Source organism: Podarcis filfolensis, assembly GCF_964270895.1.
Source record: "Podarcis filfolensis genome assembly, chromosome: 6".
NCBI lineage: Eukaryota > Metazoa > Chordata > Lepidosauria > Squamata > Lacertidae > Podarcis > Podarcis filfolensis.
The window spans coordinates 35,023,192-35,037,044 of record NC_139609.1 but is presented as its reverse complement, the minus strand read 5'-3'; the positions used below and the strand labels follow the sequence as shown (position 1 = coordinate 35,037,044).

Below are 13,853 nucleotides of genomic sequence, written 5' to 3'. Positions count from 1 at the left end.
CTTTTCATTTCGCTCCCTCCCCCACCCGAAAATAATGCTGTGCTGTCAAAAGTAACAAAATCACCTTATTTCAAGGTCTATTGATAGTGTATTTTTCTGGTTTGGCCTACAATCCTATACCTACTTACCTGAGAGTAAGTCCAACTGAACTCGATAGGAGATGTGTATGGGATTGGACTGCACAATGTATAAACCCTTCTATCCCTGTAATAGCACAGGGTGCAACAAATTTAACAAAAGGCATAATCCATAGTGTGGGCAGCTCCAGCCAAGGTTAAAAAGAGAAAAGTTATGAATGTGTCTGAATGCTCCCTGCTGAAATCAATGGGACTTAAAATAGACCCTTCCCACATATGCTAGGCTGGGTCATCCTCTTAGTATTTCAATATTAATAAAATACAAAACATAGAGGACTTGAAAAAGCACATCCTTTTCCAACAAAAAGTGCTTTGTTCTGTTTTCAGACAATGCTCTGGCGATCTTGTAGTGAAAGCAGGCTTCATAGCCCAAAACAGTCCTTCTCACATGCTCTTTGCAGCTTGGTGCTGTTTAAAGGACCAGTGGAAATCTGTGAGCTAAGGCATGTTTAACTCTGCACAAGATCATGCTAACACCTGATGCACTGAAAACAGAATGGCACTCTGCTTTATTTCTAAAAGTGCATATACTCAGAACAACATACGTGTTTACTTCATATTTGCCAAACCTTAACCTTGCCATTCTTAAGCTATCATATGTGGGAAGTTGTACTTCTTTAGTATGATAATCAAGATCACCACAGTTACTACAATGGAACATGAGGTGAGGGAGGGGGATGTTCCCCAATTTATGCAGGTCACAAGCTAAACATTATTTAGAAATACATAGCTGTGATTCATAACTATGTATTCATAGCTGTGATTCATTCATGTACATAGCTATGATTCAGCAGGCCCTGTCCACCACACTTTTCACAGAGACGGATACCCAACAATGCAGGTAGGACATTGTAGGTAGAAACTGGTAATCTGATGTTTATGGCCTCTGAACATGAAACAAATTCATTTACTGCTGTTATGGTACTTAATATTCATACATCTATCCTTGACAAAATTATCTAATCCTTTTTTAAAAAAAACATCTCTGCTAGTGCCCATCACATCTGTCATAATGATAATCATGCTATAATATTTACATGTTAATTATGCACTGCAACCTTCCAATTTATCTGTCACTATCATTGAGTAGCAAAGGGGTTTTCTGGGGGTTGCATACAGAGAAAGATCTGTATTACTCGTGTAAGCTTCTTAAGTCTGAAGACCACCTGTTTCTTGTATAAGTTGCATGTCAGTTAGAACTTATCAGTCCAAGAAGTATAAAAAAACAAATGCTATTGTTTTGCAAAGAGGCCCATTGTTAAGTCAGGCTATTTTACTTAGAATGTGCTTCTTTATTAAAAGTCCTATAGAATTTACTTCACACACTGGGTGGGTTTCCATGTTGTGGTAAACTGTGGCTAGTGGTAAACCATGGCTACCAACCTTGTTCCTTTACATTGGAGATCAGGGGCAAAAAACCACAATCCTTGACTTAGCCTCGTGTCCAAACCAGGAGTCACGGTTTGTTTTGCTCCAAACAAACCATGATCTAAAGATATTATTGGCTTACCAGTTAACCATGGCTCACTGTGATGTTCAAACACAGCTTTAATAGGAATTAACTTGCCTAAAACAAAATAATTTCACAAACAAGTGTGATATGTGTATGTATGTACATTACAAAATCTGGATTAAGCCTGTTATATTTATTGGGGTTTGTAAAACCACAAAATTTAGATATAGAGATGTGCATTTATGGACAGTGCACATTGGCAATATGTGGGCCATCTACTGAATGCTATTATAACATCCAGGGGTGCCAACTTGAATAAAATATTGAGGGGAGCAGGTAGGCCCTCCCCTGCATTATCAATCACATGATGCGGCGTGCACACACCATTTGAATAGCCATGTCCATCAATTTGGAAAGGACCAGCCCCCTCAAATAGTTTATTGGGGGGGGCAAATTAACATCAGCCCCTAGCAGTTGGCTCCCATTTTAGCACCTAATTTGTAGAATGGTCTTCTGCCACATATTAGCACTTTGCGGGAATAAAGAAGTAGAGGAGCTCAAAACTATTCTCCTTTCATAGGCCCCTAAGCAGAGTAGTGAATGTACATGGGGATATTTCCATACTGGTACAAAACAAACTGTGAGAGGACCTGAGGTCCTATTACAGTGAATTAGTTACACACCGCAAGTCCAATTATAATAAGTTCACAATGACTGTCCAATGGCAGGCTCACATGATCTCTTCTTTTGGTTTGGGGAACAGAGAACAAAGCTCTAAGTATAGATAAGTATTAATTAGTCTTATATTAATAAATCAATTGATTAATGGTGGCTCTGTTATATTTACTGAATTGTTCCATTTCATATAGGATTTGATTGTTTTTGTTACACTGTTGTTGTTGTTTTATGGCTCCACACATGACTGTTAAAACATTTAGAAAAGTCTACCCTCAATGAACTAATCAGCATTTCATAGAAATGCAACAATGATTGCTTTTGCTATTCAAATCAGTACAAGGAAACATTCAAATAGGCAGATAAAGTGACTGCCTAGCTGATGATGAAAAAACAATGCAAGACTGAATGGCGTATAGCTAACATGGGTTGACACCTGCAGCTGTATTCCATTTCTCTTTATTCCACCAGCATCTCACCTCCCTACAAGGATTGCCTCCTGCTCAGAAACTGGGTACGCAATCGTTCAGCAGCTGTGTACAGCTTAGCACAGCTACTCTTCAGATAGGTTGTGAGCTTCCATTTGTCATCATCAGCTAACCTGCACACTCTCAAAGTACAGTATACAATTACAACAAATCAAAACAACTGACCATAGTTAAAAGCAGTAGAAAAACAAATATGTTTGGGGCTAGGAAAAATAAAAACACTGTAGAAGGGTCACAGCACGCTTCTACAACTTGGTGCCCTCCAGATATTTTGGACATGCTGCCTAATGGCAAATGCAGTTCAAAATGTTAAGTTGAAGAAGGCTGCTCTAGACTAGAGAATAAAAAGGTTTTCACCTGATGTCTAAAAGACAAAAAATCTGGGGATGCAGCCTGTTGAAGCTGTATTGCCTCACATAAATATGGGGCTGAATCCAAACTTGCAAAAAAAAAAGTCTCTTTCCATTTGCAGAAGAGACCAAGGTCCAGGAAGGATCACACTAAGCAAGGAGGGGGGGGAGAAGCAATTTTCACTAATTTCCGCTTCTGTCTGCATCCCCTAGCACCATTCCCCATGCTGTTCCAAATGGGGGGGCAGTAAAGGCAGAAGGGGCAACTGGCAAAAATCTGCCCATAGGTTGTCTGGATCCATAGGTTAGGTAATCTGGATTTATCACGTCTGATTCAATATAGTTTGCCAACACTGCCAGTGGTGGTGTAACGGTTAGCTTGTCAAACTAGGACTGGATGACCCGAAGGCTTAGCCTAACCTATCTCACAGAGTTATTGTGGGGATTAAATGAGGAGGGGACAGATCCACCTTGAGCTCCTTGGAGGAAAAGTTGTATATAAATGCAACAAGAAATAATTAAATGCATCCCAATCCTTTCCTTATGCTCATTAAGGAGGAGGCCCCACTAAGTTTAATGGGCTTTATTCCTGGAAAACTCTGCATGTGACTGCAGCCTGTGATGCAGGTACCTGGAAGCTGATGTGAATTTTAATTTGTTTTAGGATTTTAAGTTCTTGTGTGTTTTAATGTATCATATTTTTTTCTTATTTTATGGTTTTATCTTTCTGTAAAATGCTTTGAGGGGTTTTTTTACCATCAAGCAGTGTATAAATTTTATGAAATTGATAAAATAAATAAAAATAAAATGCAATTATTTAGAAGCTTGTGTCATATGTTTTATCAGTATTTGGCTTATATACCCTCCCCTGACAGGTTGCATACCCACAACCTGAGACTTCTCCTGCCCAGAAATTGTCACAGTGGTACCTCAGGTTAAGTACTTAATTCGTTCCAGAGGTCCGTTCTTAACCTGAAACTGTTCTTAACCTGAAGCACCACTTTAGCTAATGGGGCCTCCTGCGGCCGTCGCGCCACCGGAGCCCAATTTCTGTTCTTAACCTGAAGCAAAGTTCTTAACCTGAAGCACTATTTCTGGGTTAGCGGAGTGTGTAATCTGAACCATATGTAACCTGAAGCGTATGTAACCCGAGGTACCACTGTACTTCTCTTTCCTGCTTCAAGTCCCTCTTAGAGCTGGGAGACAGCAGGGTGGGGGAAGGTGAGGAATCTACTAACCCATCTGTTGCCAGAACAGCCTCTTCTTCTTCTGCCACATCCTATGTGCCTTTCTCTGTCTCAGACTGCCCTAACTCTTCTTCCTCCCCCTACTTTGGCTCCTGCCTTGTGGGTGATGACAAACCCCATAAATTGCTGGCCCCCTCTCCTGGGTCACCCCCTGACCCCCTGCCTCTGCCACACATTCTTCAGACCCCTGCCAGTCCCTCACACTATCATATTTTTTAAAGATATATTTGTTCCAGCAAGCTTTTTCAGCTGTATGAAAAGGTATCTGTCTTAGGTGTCAATTCTGTATTGTTTTAAAATCTCTCTTTAGCTGTTGTTTTTTGTATTGTTTTTAAAACTATTCTTAGCTGTGGGCATTTTTAGTTCTATTTCTACTGTATGTTTGTAAATCACCCTGATGCACATGTAAAAAACAATACATAAATTAATGAATAATAACTTAGTTATTTGTCCTGCATTTAAGTTCTGCCATTTCAGCCACATTCTGCTCAGCAAATTCACACAGGGCCAAACGTATGCATTTTGTATCTTTTTGCTGTTTCTTGCATTTAATGATTTTTCAAATGGAACAAAAACTTTATTAGTTGCCATGGCCTTTTGTGCACAGAGAAATAAGAAAAACCTTCCTAAACATTGATTATTTCTATGTCAATAATTCTTTTGAACTTTCAGCCTTAAAACAATGTAGCTTTGCTGAGAATAATCCCACTCGGTGTGACTTCTCATGATTACAAATGTTGCCTGTGTTCTTAAGTATTTGCACAGTTAAAATCATAACAAGCATCCTAAAGCACAAACAAGATAATAATGTTAACAAAACTATACATAACCTGTCATTGTACCAAAGGCTCAAGTTTATATATAAAAATTTAAATATCATAACCTGTTATTGTACCAAAGGCTCAAGTTTATATATAAAAATTTAAATATAACAGTATTTCCTATTTTATATGCATCAATATATATACAGTTTATTCTATGCAAATATTCTATATATGTTAAGATTATTAAACATTCAATACAAAAATGATACATGCCTTAAAACTCCCTACATAAGGTACATATTTATAGAATATCTTAAGATAGTTTCTTTCTGCATAATGCTTTGTTGAAGTCCTTACTATTTAGGTTAAACAACTCTAAAATACATATTTACAATATGACTATAATATATCCAAAATGTCATTGCATCTTGTTGTATCTCATTTTGCACACTTATAGGAGGGATTTCTGTATCTGGTCCTTTCAATATAGCCTTTCAGTTTAACAATGAGAAAAAGAATAATCCAGCAGCCAAATCCTGCTTGGCATAATTCCCAGCTGACATGAATAGGATGCAAAACCTTAACAAATTGAAAAGTAAGCCAAGAGAAGCTGTGAATATACGCATATTTCATGATGAACATGTTTATTTGTCTACGTAATATATAAAATTGCTCAACAAGTTTTAAATGTGGTTACGCTTTGAGCTATACAAAGTACATCAGATACGTACGAAAAGTAAACACACAATGTTAGCCACAATTAGGATTTTTCAAATGTGAAAGTATTTTATTGAGGCTCAACATGAGAAACACATAGAACTATGTGGCAAAGAAGTAAATACTGTGAAGGTGTCCCCATTACAAGTGAGGTCCCAATGACTTCTCACATACCAGTTGGTAATAAACAAATTGTGATCAGTGGGCAACCAAGGCTACAGATCCTCACATTCCTGCCTATAATTTCCAGAGTAAAAAGTAATAAAATTACAGACTAATAGACATAAACTATTGATGAGGAGGGAAATAAGCAAAATGAATAGTTTACATACATGTAAACTAAAAGCAACCATTTTGCAGTGGAACCACTCTGTGGTGGTTTCAGTTTTGCTTGGATAACACCTGGGGAGTGCTCTTCAGCCCTGTGGAGCCTTCAGTGTGGGTTTAATTTAAATGCTGTTTAACATCTACATGAAACAACTGAGTGGGGTCATCTGGAGTTTTGGAATACATTGTCAGCAACATGCTGGTGACACGCAGCTCTATTTGTCTATCTCTCCTTTACATCTGCAGGTGAGGCAGTGGATGTGCTGGACTGCTGTATTTCCTCAGTAATTGACTGGATGAGAGCCAACAAACTGAAACTCAATCCAGATAAGACCAAGTCACTGTTACTGGTTCCCTAGACTGGATGGATGGGAGGGTTGCTTGCTCTTGATGGGGTTACACTTCCTCTGAAGGAGAGGGTTACACAGCTTGCAGGTATTTCTGGATCCTTCGCTGTTGTTTGAGACTTAGGTAGCCTCGGTGGCGCAGGGACAGGGATAGCCAAACTTATACTTACTATGCTCTAGTAAACTCTAGGATAGATTATTGCAACATGTTATTATGTAGGGCTGCCTCTGAAGACAGTTCAGAAACTTCAGCTGGTGCAGAATTTGGAGGCCAGGTTCAGACCCTCCAAGTGTCCCTATTTTCCAGGGACATCCATGATTTAGGAAAGCCTTCCCAGTTTCTGATTTGATCCCGGAATGTCCAACTTTTCCTTAGGATGTCCCTATTTTCATTAGAGAAATGTTGGAGGGTATGGAGGTTGCTCACTGGTGCAAGATGAATTAAGCATATAATGCCAATCCTGACATGACTGCATTAACTGCCAGTTATTATTGACCTGTAAAGCCTTAAACCACTCAGGACCACAATTCAGGACCACATATTTAAACTATGTGCAAGGTGGTTATTGTTTTTATGGTATGTATTTTTGTGCTTTTATATTGTAATCCTCTGTGTGATCTTCGGATGAAAGACAGTATAGAAATTTAATTTAATAATAATAAGAATATCATTAGAATTTTGCAAGCTCCAATGAAATAACCCATTTTCTTTCCCATTTTATAATTCAGGACTGGAGCTGAGAGGCTAAGTTGCTTACAGTAATTCTCAGCTGGGTTTTGCACCAATACATCCATTTCTATTTCCAACAGTTCACCTATTGATTTACAAATTACTCACATGCCATTTTTATTTCAGAAAAGAGATCTTAACAAAAAGTGTATTTCTATATTTCATGGATCTTCTTCCCTTTCAAATGTATTCTGCTGTGAAAGAGGCTTATAAAGAGTTTTAGGTCATGTTTAAATGCATTGTACCAAACAACTGTGGCACCAACTGTACCACCAGTTAAATGTACCACGCATCTATGGTACAATTGCTTGATGATAAGAGAGAATAGAAGATAGAACTAAAGGGAATCAGTCTGATGTTATGGTACCAATTATTGACCAGCTATAAATAAGCAGAAATATTCTCTAGATTTTCTTGGCTCATGAAATTAGGGTGGCCTAAATTTGTATAAATGATCAACAGTCAGTTCTGTATTTGCAACTAGAAACTGATCAGAAGTCAACATGGCATACATGTAAGATTAAGAAGTAGTATTACTGTCATCATCAACAACAATGTGATTCATATGCTCAGCAAATGGCAAGATCATTTTGCTGATGTAATTCCAATCATGGCCAGCCAGGGCCAGAGCAAGTGTGTGTCAGCTTAAATCAGTTTAGTCCCAATACATTGGTTAGAATAATTCATTTTGAATAGCTTGTAGATTGAGGTCTGCTTTTATTCTTTTACTTCTCACAAATCTTCCCTTTGAAAGTATCATGAAATATTTATTTTTTGTACCTTCTGAAAAGACGTGTCAGCTATTCAGATTATTTAAGTGCTGGGAACTATTTCCAAAATTTTATGTACACACTAATAGCATGTGTAAGAAAAAAAGCAATGTAAGAAATTGCCCTGCATGGTTCTAAGTAACTGCATTTTATAATATACAAAAAGCAGCCTGTAATTACACTGATAGATTTCTCCCTACAGTGCCAGCTGTATAAACTTTGCTTTGACAGAGGCATATTTCTTTTTCATTGAGTTAGTACAACAGTTTACATCTAAGGGACATTAAAAAGTTGCAAGGTATGAAACATGGGAAACTAGTTATGTTCTATTGATTAAAGAATGTAGGGAAGGGGGGCATTTATTATAGACATTTATTAGGGGAAAGTAACTGGTAAAGGGATATAACTTAGATAAGAGAGTTCAAACAGCTTTACCTCATCTATTTCATTTTAATCCCACAGTTTTGAAGAAGTGGGGCAGCAAAAGCAAATCCAGCAAAGTCAGAGCAAACATGACTTTTAAAAGTTTAAATGTGCTGAATGTGGATATCCCTTGCAATGAAAAGGATCCGTGGAAGGGTTTTCTACTGATGAATGAACACTAATTTGTGAATTAGGAAGCTGTGGGGAGGGGGGGACACTTCCACTGAACAGTAGGAATCTGTACTTCCCTGTGTATTCCATCCACACAACCAGGAAACAATATCTGAAATAAGATATATAGTGTTATGAGTTTGGGCAGTGAGAGTAGGCTGTACGCAGAGACCCTTCTAACCCCTGGATCCAGCAAGTGTGAAAATATAAACCAGGCTGGTTTCTGGATTAGATGGTCGCTTGGTTGATGGGGCATTAAGGGAAACAAAGTGAAAGGGGCTCTGTGCAAGACAGCAAATGGGTGTGCCCCCCCTTCCACCTTTCAGTTAGTTAGAAAGACAAAGCCAGAGTTGAGGTCTAGAAGCAAAGCAGCAAGCTGGGAATAGCCTTCAATCCAAGGTTACAACTACTGGACAAACAGGACCCTTTTGGGGTGTTAATGCTGTGAACCCCTCCACCATAGGCTCCAATTGTAAAGGTAAAGGTAAAGGGACCCCTGACCATTAGGTCCAGTCGTGGCCGACTCTGGGGTTGCGGTGCTCATCTCGCTTTATTGGCCGAGGGAGCCAGCGTACAGCTTCCGGGTCATGTGGCCAGGATGACTCAGCCGCTTCTGGCGAACCAGAGCAGCACACGGAAACGCCGTTTACCTTCCCACCGGAGTGGTACCTATTTATCTACTTGCACTTTGATGTGCTTTTGAACTGCTAGGTTGGCAGGAGCAGGGACTGAGCAACGGGAGCTCACCCCATTGCGGGGATTCGAACCACCGACCTTCTGATCGGCAAGTCCTAGGCTCAGTGGTTTAACCCACAGTACCACCCACGTCCCGATAGGCTCAAATTGTATATTTGTAGAAATAAACCATATATCATAAAGACACCACAGACTCTGCTGTGCCTTGTTCTGAAGGAAACACAAACTGTGTGTAAGCACCTGGAACCCCTGTAATCTTGCACCACTTTGGAGACTGGGGTGGTGAGCGACACGGTTGTTAGAAGTGGGATATTTTAACACTTGCTGGATCAGGGTTAGAAGGGTCTTTGAATATGGCCTACTCACACAGACCCAAACTCACAACAATATCATAGTGTAAACAACATTTATCAGTCTTCTTCTGTGCAGCTTTAATAGCCATTAGTGCAAAGGGTCTGGGACAAAATAACCTAAGAAAACCCCTGCTTGATTAGGTCAAATGCTCATCTAGCCCAGGATCCTATTCTCACAGTGGCAAACCAGATTCCTTTGGGAAGTCAGCAAGCAGGACCTGTGCACAGAAGCACTCTTCCCACTTCTGATTCTCAGCTATCTAAAGGGGCTTCAATCAAGTTATAGTGATGAGATTCATTAGTTATTGTAAAGCAACTTTTTCATGTTTTTAATGCCAGAACTTTTTAGCTGGTAAAAACAACAAATGGTTTAAATGGCTTGACTCTTAAACTCTGTTTAACAGCCAACCATTAGCATGGTTTGCTTTTTCTTTGCAATACTCCAGAACTTTGCATGCTATAGCAATAATATGGGAAGCTACTTGAAATATTTCAAATTAAAAAAAACAACCCAAAACCATTCCCTTCTGAACTCCATTGCAGCTGAATTGAAAGTAAGAGAAAGGGTTAAAATTGCTACATAGCTGGTATAATCTTATTGGGATTCCAATGCTCTCAGATGTTTGTCAAGACATTACTACTACCCAGTTCCAAGACACGTTTTAATTCAGCATTCATCAGTTTCCTCTGGAAAAGGCCTTCAGCTTTTCCTCTATTATTTTCTTTGTAGCCTTGGAAACCACCTGAAAACACACTGTGGAGCAAAATTTCAAATTGCTGCTGTGGAATTTGAGAGAAATTGGATGTGATTTATTTTTCAGAAGATGAGGCTGAGGAAAAGCACTATTGGTCTCATCTGCTCAATCCCCTGGAGACTGTCTTTGCATGAAGGGAAAGTCCCTAATTTGCTGAGGATCTGAAACCCATCAGCTACCCTCACTGGTTTAGCCAGCCAGTTAAAGCTGATCCCAGGGTGTGGCTGCTGTTGGGTTCTGACAGCTTCCAGGAGCCACAGGTGACAGCTGAGTGCAGGGTGGGGACCAAAGGTGGACAAACTACCCCAGAAGAGGTACTACCTTTCCCCTAACACCTCATACATCCCAGCAGTTTTGTAAGTTTGCATAATTCATCAGATCTCATGGCTTCTCCTACACAAAAAGAGGCAATAAGATTTGAATGAACATTGCTTATTATGTGTTGTATGGTACGCCATCAGATAGTCACACTGACACAACACTTTTTAGCCGTCACACAGAAGATGTAAAGTAACAACCACCACATTTTTGTGACTCAGTTCTCACTTCTGGTACGTCTATAGCTGTGTGATCACACCACATTTTAAAGTCTGTTTCTCAGTTCAGATATCTGCTATTCCTTAGCATATTTTAACAGCTTCATATAAAACATGGACATATCGGTTTCCCCACTACAGTAAACCAAAATGTACTGTCCCTGTGTTAAATTAAATGTGCTAAGCCCAAGGGTAAACATATTTCAGAAGATACTTTTTGGGAGGGAACTGATTTTGGTTCAGCTGGAAAAGGGATGTGAAGGGAAAGAAACGGTTTCAGTAGCTTTCATATGTTTTAAATTGGAATTTTATTAGATTTTGAAAGTACTAGTCTGTTACTGTAGACACAAATGGCCTAGCTAAAACATCAAAGCCTCCAAATGGCATGGGATGCATAGAAAAATGCTCCAACTCTACATTCTCTAACTCCAGCTCCTTATGGGTTTACTTATTCCCTCTTATGCACCACAACACACACCAAATTAACAGCACTCACCTATATCCATTATTTTTATTTTTTTTAATATTTTGGACACAGAAACAGCAGTCACAAATGGGGTTATTTGTTTATCACTACACCACAGTCTCTAGTTCTACATCTCCATTACAGGCATTCCAAGTCCTTAAAACACGGACCATCACTACCCCCAAATCGTGCATCCTTGATTCACTGGGTTCCCTCGAAAATAATCACCAGTGCACGCCCTATATTTAATGCACAATTAAAGCTCATTATTTCCCTCAAATAATCCTGGGAACCGTAGTTTACCCCTGGGGGAGCTATGGTTCCTAGCACCCTTAACAAACTACAGTCCCCAGCATTCTTTGTGCTTTAAATGTACACAGTTTAGACATGACATCCCTCCCCGACCCCACTGCAACTCTTGAGTCTAGTCTTTCCGGCTCCACACTAAGCCCTTACAGCTCAGCCTCAGCACCACAATTCTCAGCCTAACCTTTTATTCAAATCCCTCCTGCTCCTGCTGATACATCCACCCCACAAATCCAACACCCCAGATTCCCAAGTCGGAAGCATCCCTGCAAGTAGCCCTATTCTCCTAAACCCAAGCCTGACACAGTATTCTCACCATATCTGCCTCCAAATCTCTCGTCCTTAACTCCTGGCGCAACAGGAGAAACCACTTCCCGCCTCCCTCCCCAAACCGAGGAAGCAGAGTTGTATGTCCAGCATCACCACCATCATTTCCCCCTCTTCCTCTTCTGGCTGCACGCAAATATAAATAAATAAATGTTGCCACGGTGCTAATTTAAACCCCCTTTTCATCGGGGGGGGAGAGGTGACTGACAAGCCCCAGCTGCCCACACCAAATTTCCTCAGCCTCGGCCGAAGCTCCCCAGCGCCTCGCACCCCATTTCATGCCCCATCCCCCCCCACCTCCGTTTCACCCCTCCCCAAATGTCTCCCTTCGCACCTCGTGGCCACAAGGAGCAGTGCTCGGTCCTCCCCCGGGAGGGAAGACAAAGCGGCGGCGGCGGTGCACCTGCCGGCTGCCCCCCCCCCCCCGCTCCTCTCTTCCCTGTTACACGACCGTGAGGGAAGCGGCAGAGCAGCGGCTTTTGCTCCGGACTTGCCGCCTTTCGCCGTCGCTCCGCGAGCCTCAGTCAGCCCCAACTTTCCGACCTCCTCAAGGGCGCAGCAACAAGCCGCGCTCGCCTGAGTGAGGAAGGGAGAGAGAGAGAGGACGGGAATGTAGGGGGAAAAGGAAGGCGCTCAGAAACGCGGAGGCGACCGAGGGACCTGCCCGGCTCCCTCCGCTCGCCAAAGGCAAACAAACTCCGGCGGCAGCGGGGCTGCGCGCGCCAAAACAGGCCGGAATGAAACCCAGAAGGAGCCGGCCCGGACTGGGCTGCGTCGCGGCGCCCGCCCCTCACTCTGCCCTCGCTGCGTTGCCGCCGCCGCCCGAGCACCCCTCGCCTCACTCACCGTAAGGAGAGGCAGCGGCGTCCCCCTTCCTAGCCATGGTCGCCCGCCGGCTTTCGGCTTCGTGGAGCCTGGAGCCCGGGCGCCTCTCTCCGCGCGCTGCTCAGCGTGTTCTTTGTTGCTGTGATGGCATGAGAGCAGGCAGGCAGCCGCAGGCGGGCTCTGAAGAAGCAGCAGCAGCGGCGGGAGCTGCCGAGCGCTGGGTCGGTTGTTGTTTTCCCCCCTCCTCGCCGAGCTTCCCGCGCCCCGAGAGCGACCCCCCCCTCCGCTCTCGTCGCTCCTGCGCTGGTTAAGGCAGAGGGGCTGCAGCAGGTAAACACTGAGGCGAGCTGTGAGGCGGCGGCGGTAGCAGCAGCACAGCTGCAGTTGCTGAATGCCTTCCCGGCCTTCCCATGCACGCGGGGAGGGAGGGGGCACGTGGGACTGCCCCCCGCGCCTCAGCCCGCCCCGCCATCCATATGCAGCGAGCCAGACCGCGCCGAGAGCCCCCCGAGGGCGCCAATGAGCCCGCCCACCGGCCGGAAAGGCTCGCCAACTTCAGGCCCGAGGGGCTTCTTCTGGGAAGCCTAACTTTGGCCACGCAGGGGCGTCTGTGCTTAAGGCCGGTGGGGGACAGTCAAAGGCGCTTTTACTCCTCTCTCCTCTTCCCCCCCTCCCCACTTGTTGGAGAGAAGCCTTGTGGAGTTTCGACTTTCCCAAATGTGTTGGGGTACCGTCTATTATTATTATTTTTAGACAGTAGAAAATCTCTTCAGCAGCCCGGGAGTGGGGAAAATCCTCAATGCTGCCTACATTTTAGGGCAATATTTGGCTTTGCGGGGTGGTCCTTCCCCGAGCGGCGCCTTTCCCCACATGCAAAGTTGCCCTTGGAAAGTTTGCTCTCGGTTTTCTAGGCTCCCGTGGAGCTGTCCTTTCCTCCCGTGCTGATGAAGGAGTTTCGCTGCACGACAGGGATGCATCAGCTTAGGCCTT

The 13,853-nt window shown here is 42.6% G+C and overlaps 2 protein-coding genes across 5 annotated transcripts in view; one reads left to right on the top strand and one right to left on the bottom strand.

Moving 5' to 3' along the window:
* The window catches only part of SLC44A5 (solute carrier family 44 member 5), a 147,871-nt gene extending 134,399 nt beyond the window's left edge, over positions 1–13,472 (bottom strand). For 2 of the 4 annotated variants that reach the window (XR_014549710.1, XM_083620944.1), the window contains exon 1: positions 12,885–13,471. Coding sequence is in view for 2 of the 4 variants with exons in the window: in XM_083620944.1 (XP_083477070.1) it covers positions 12,885–12,921 (37 nt within the window). In the remaining 2 variants the exon portion in view is untranslated. Of the gene's footprint in view, positions 1–12,884 lie in introns of all 4 variants that reach the window. The other 2 variants (XM_083620946.1, XM_083620948.1) reach the window with 2 other exon arrangements.
* Positions 1–13,853, top strand: part of LHX8 (LIM homeobox 8) — a 185,899-nt gene extending 172,046 nt beyond the window's left edge. Inside the window, exon 9 of the transcript XR_014549733.1 lies at positions 13,833–13,853. The gene's annotated coding sequence lies outside the window, so the exon portion shown is untranslated. The remainder of the gene's footprint in view (positions 1–13,832) is intronic.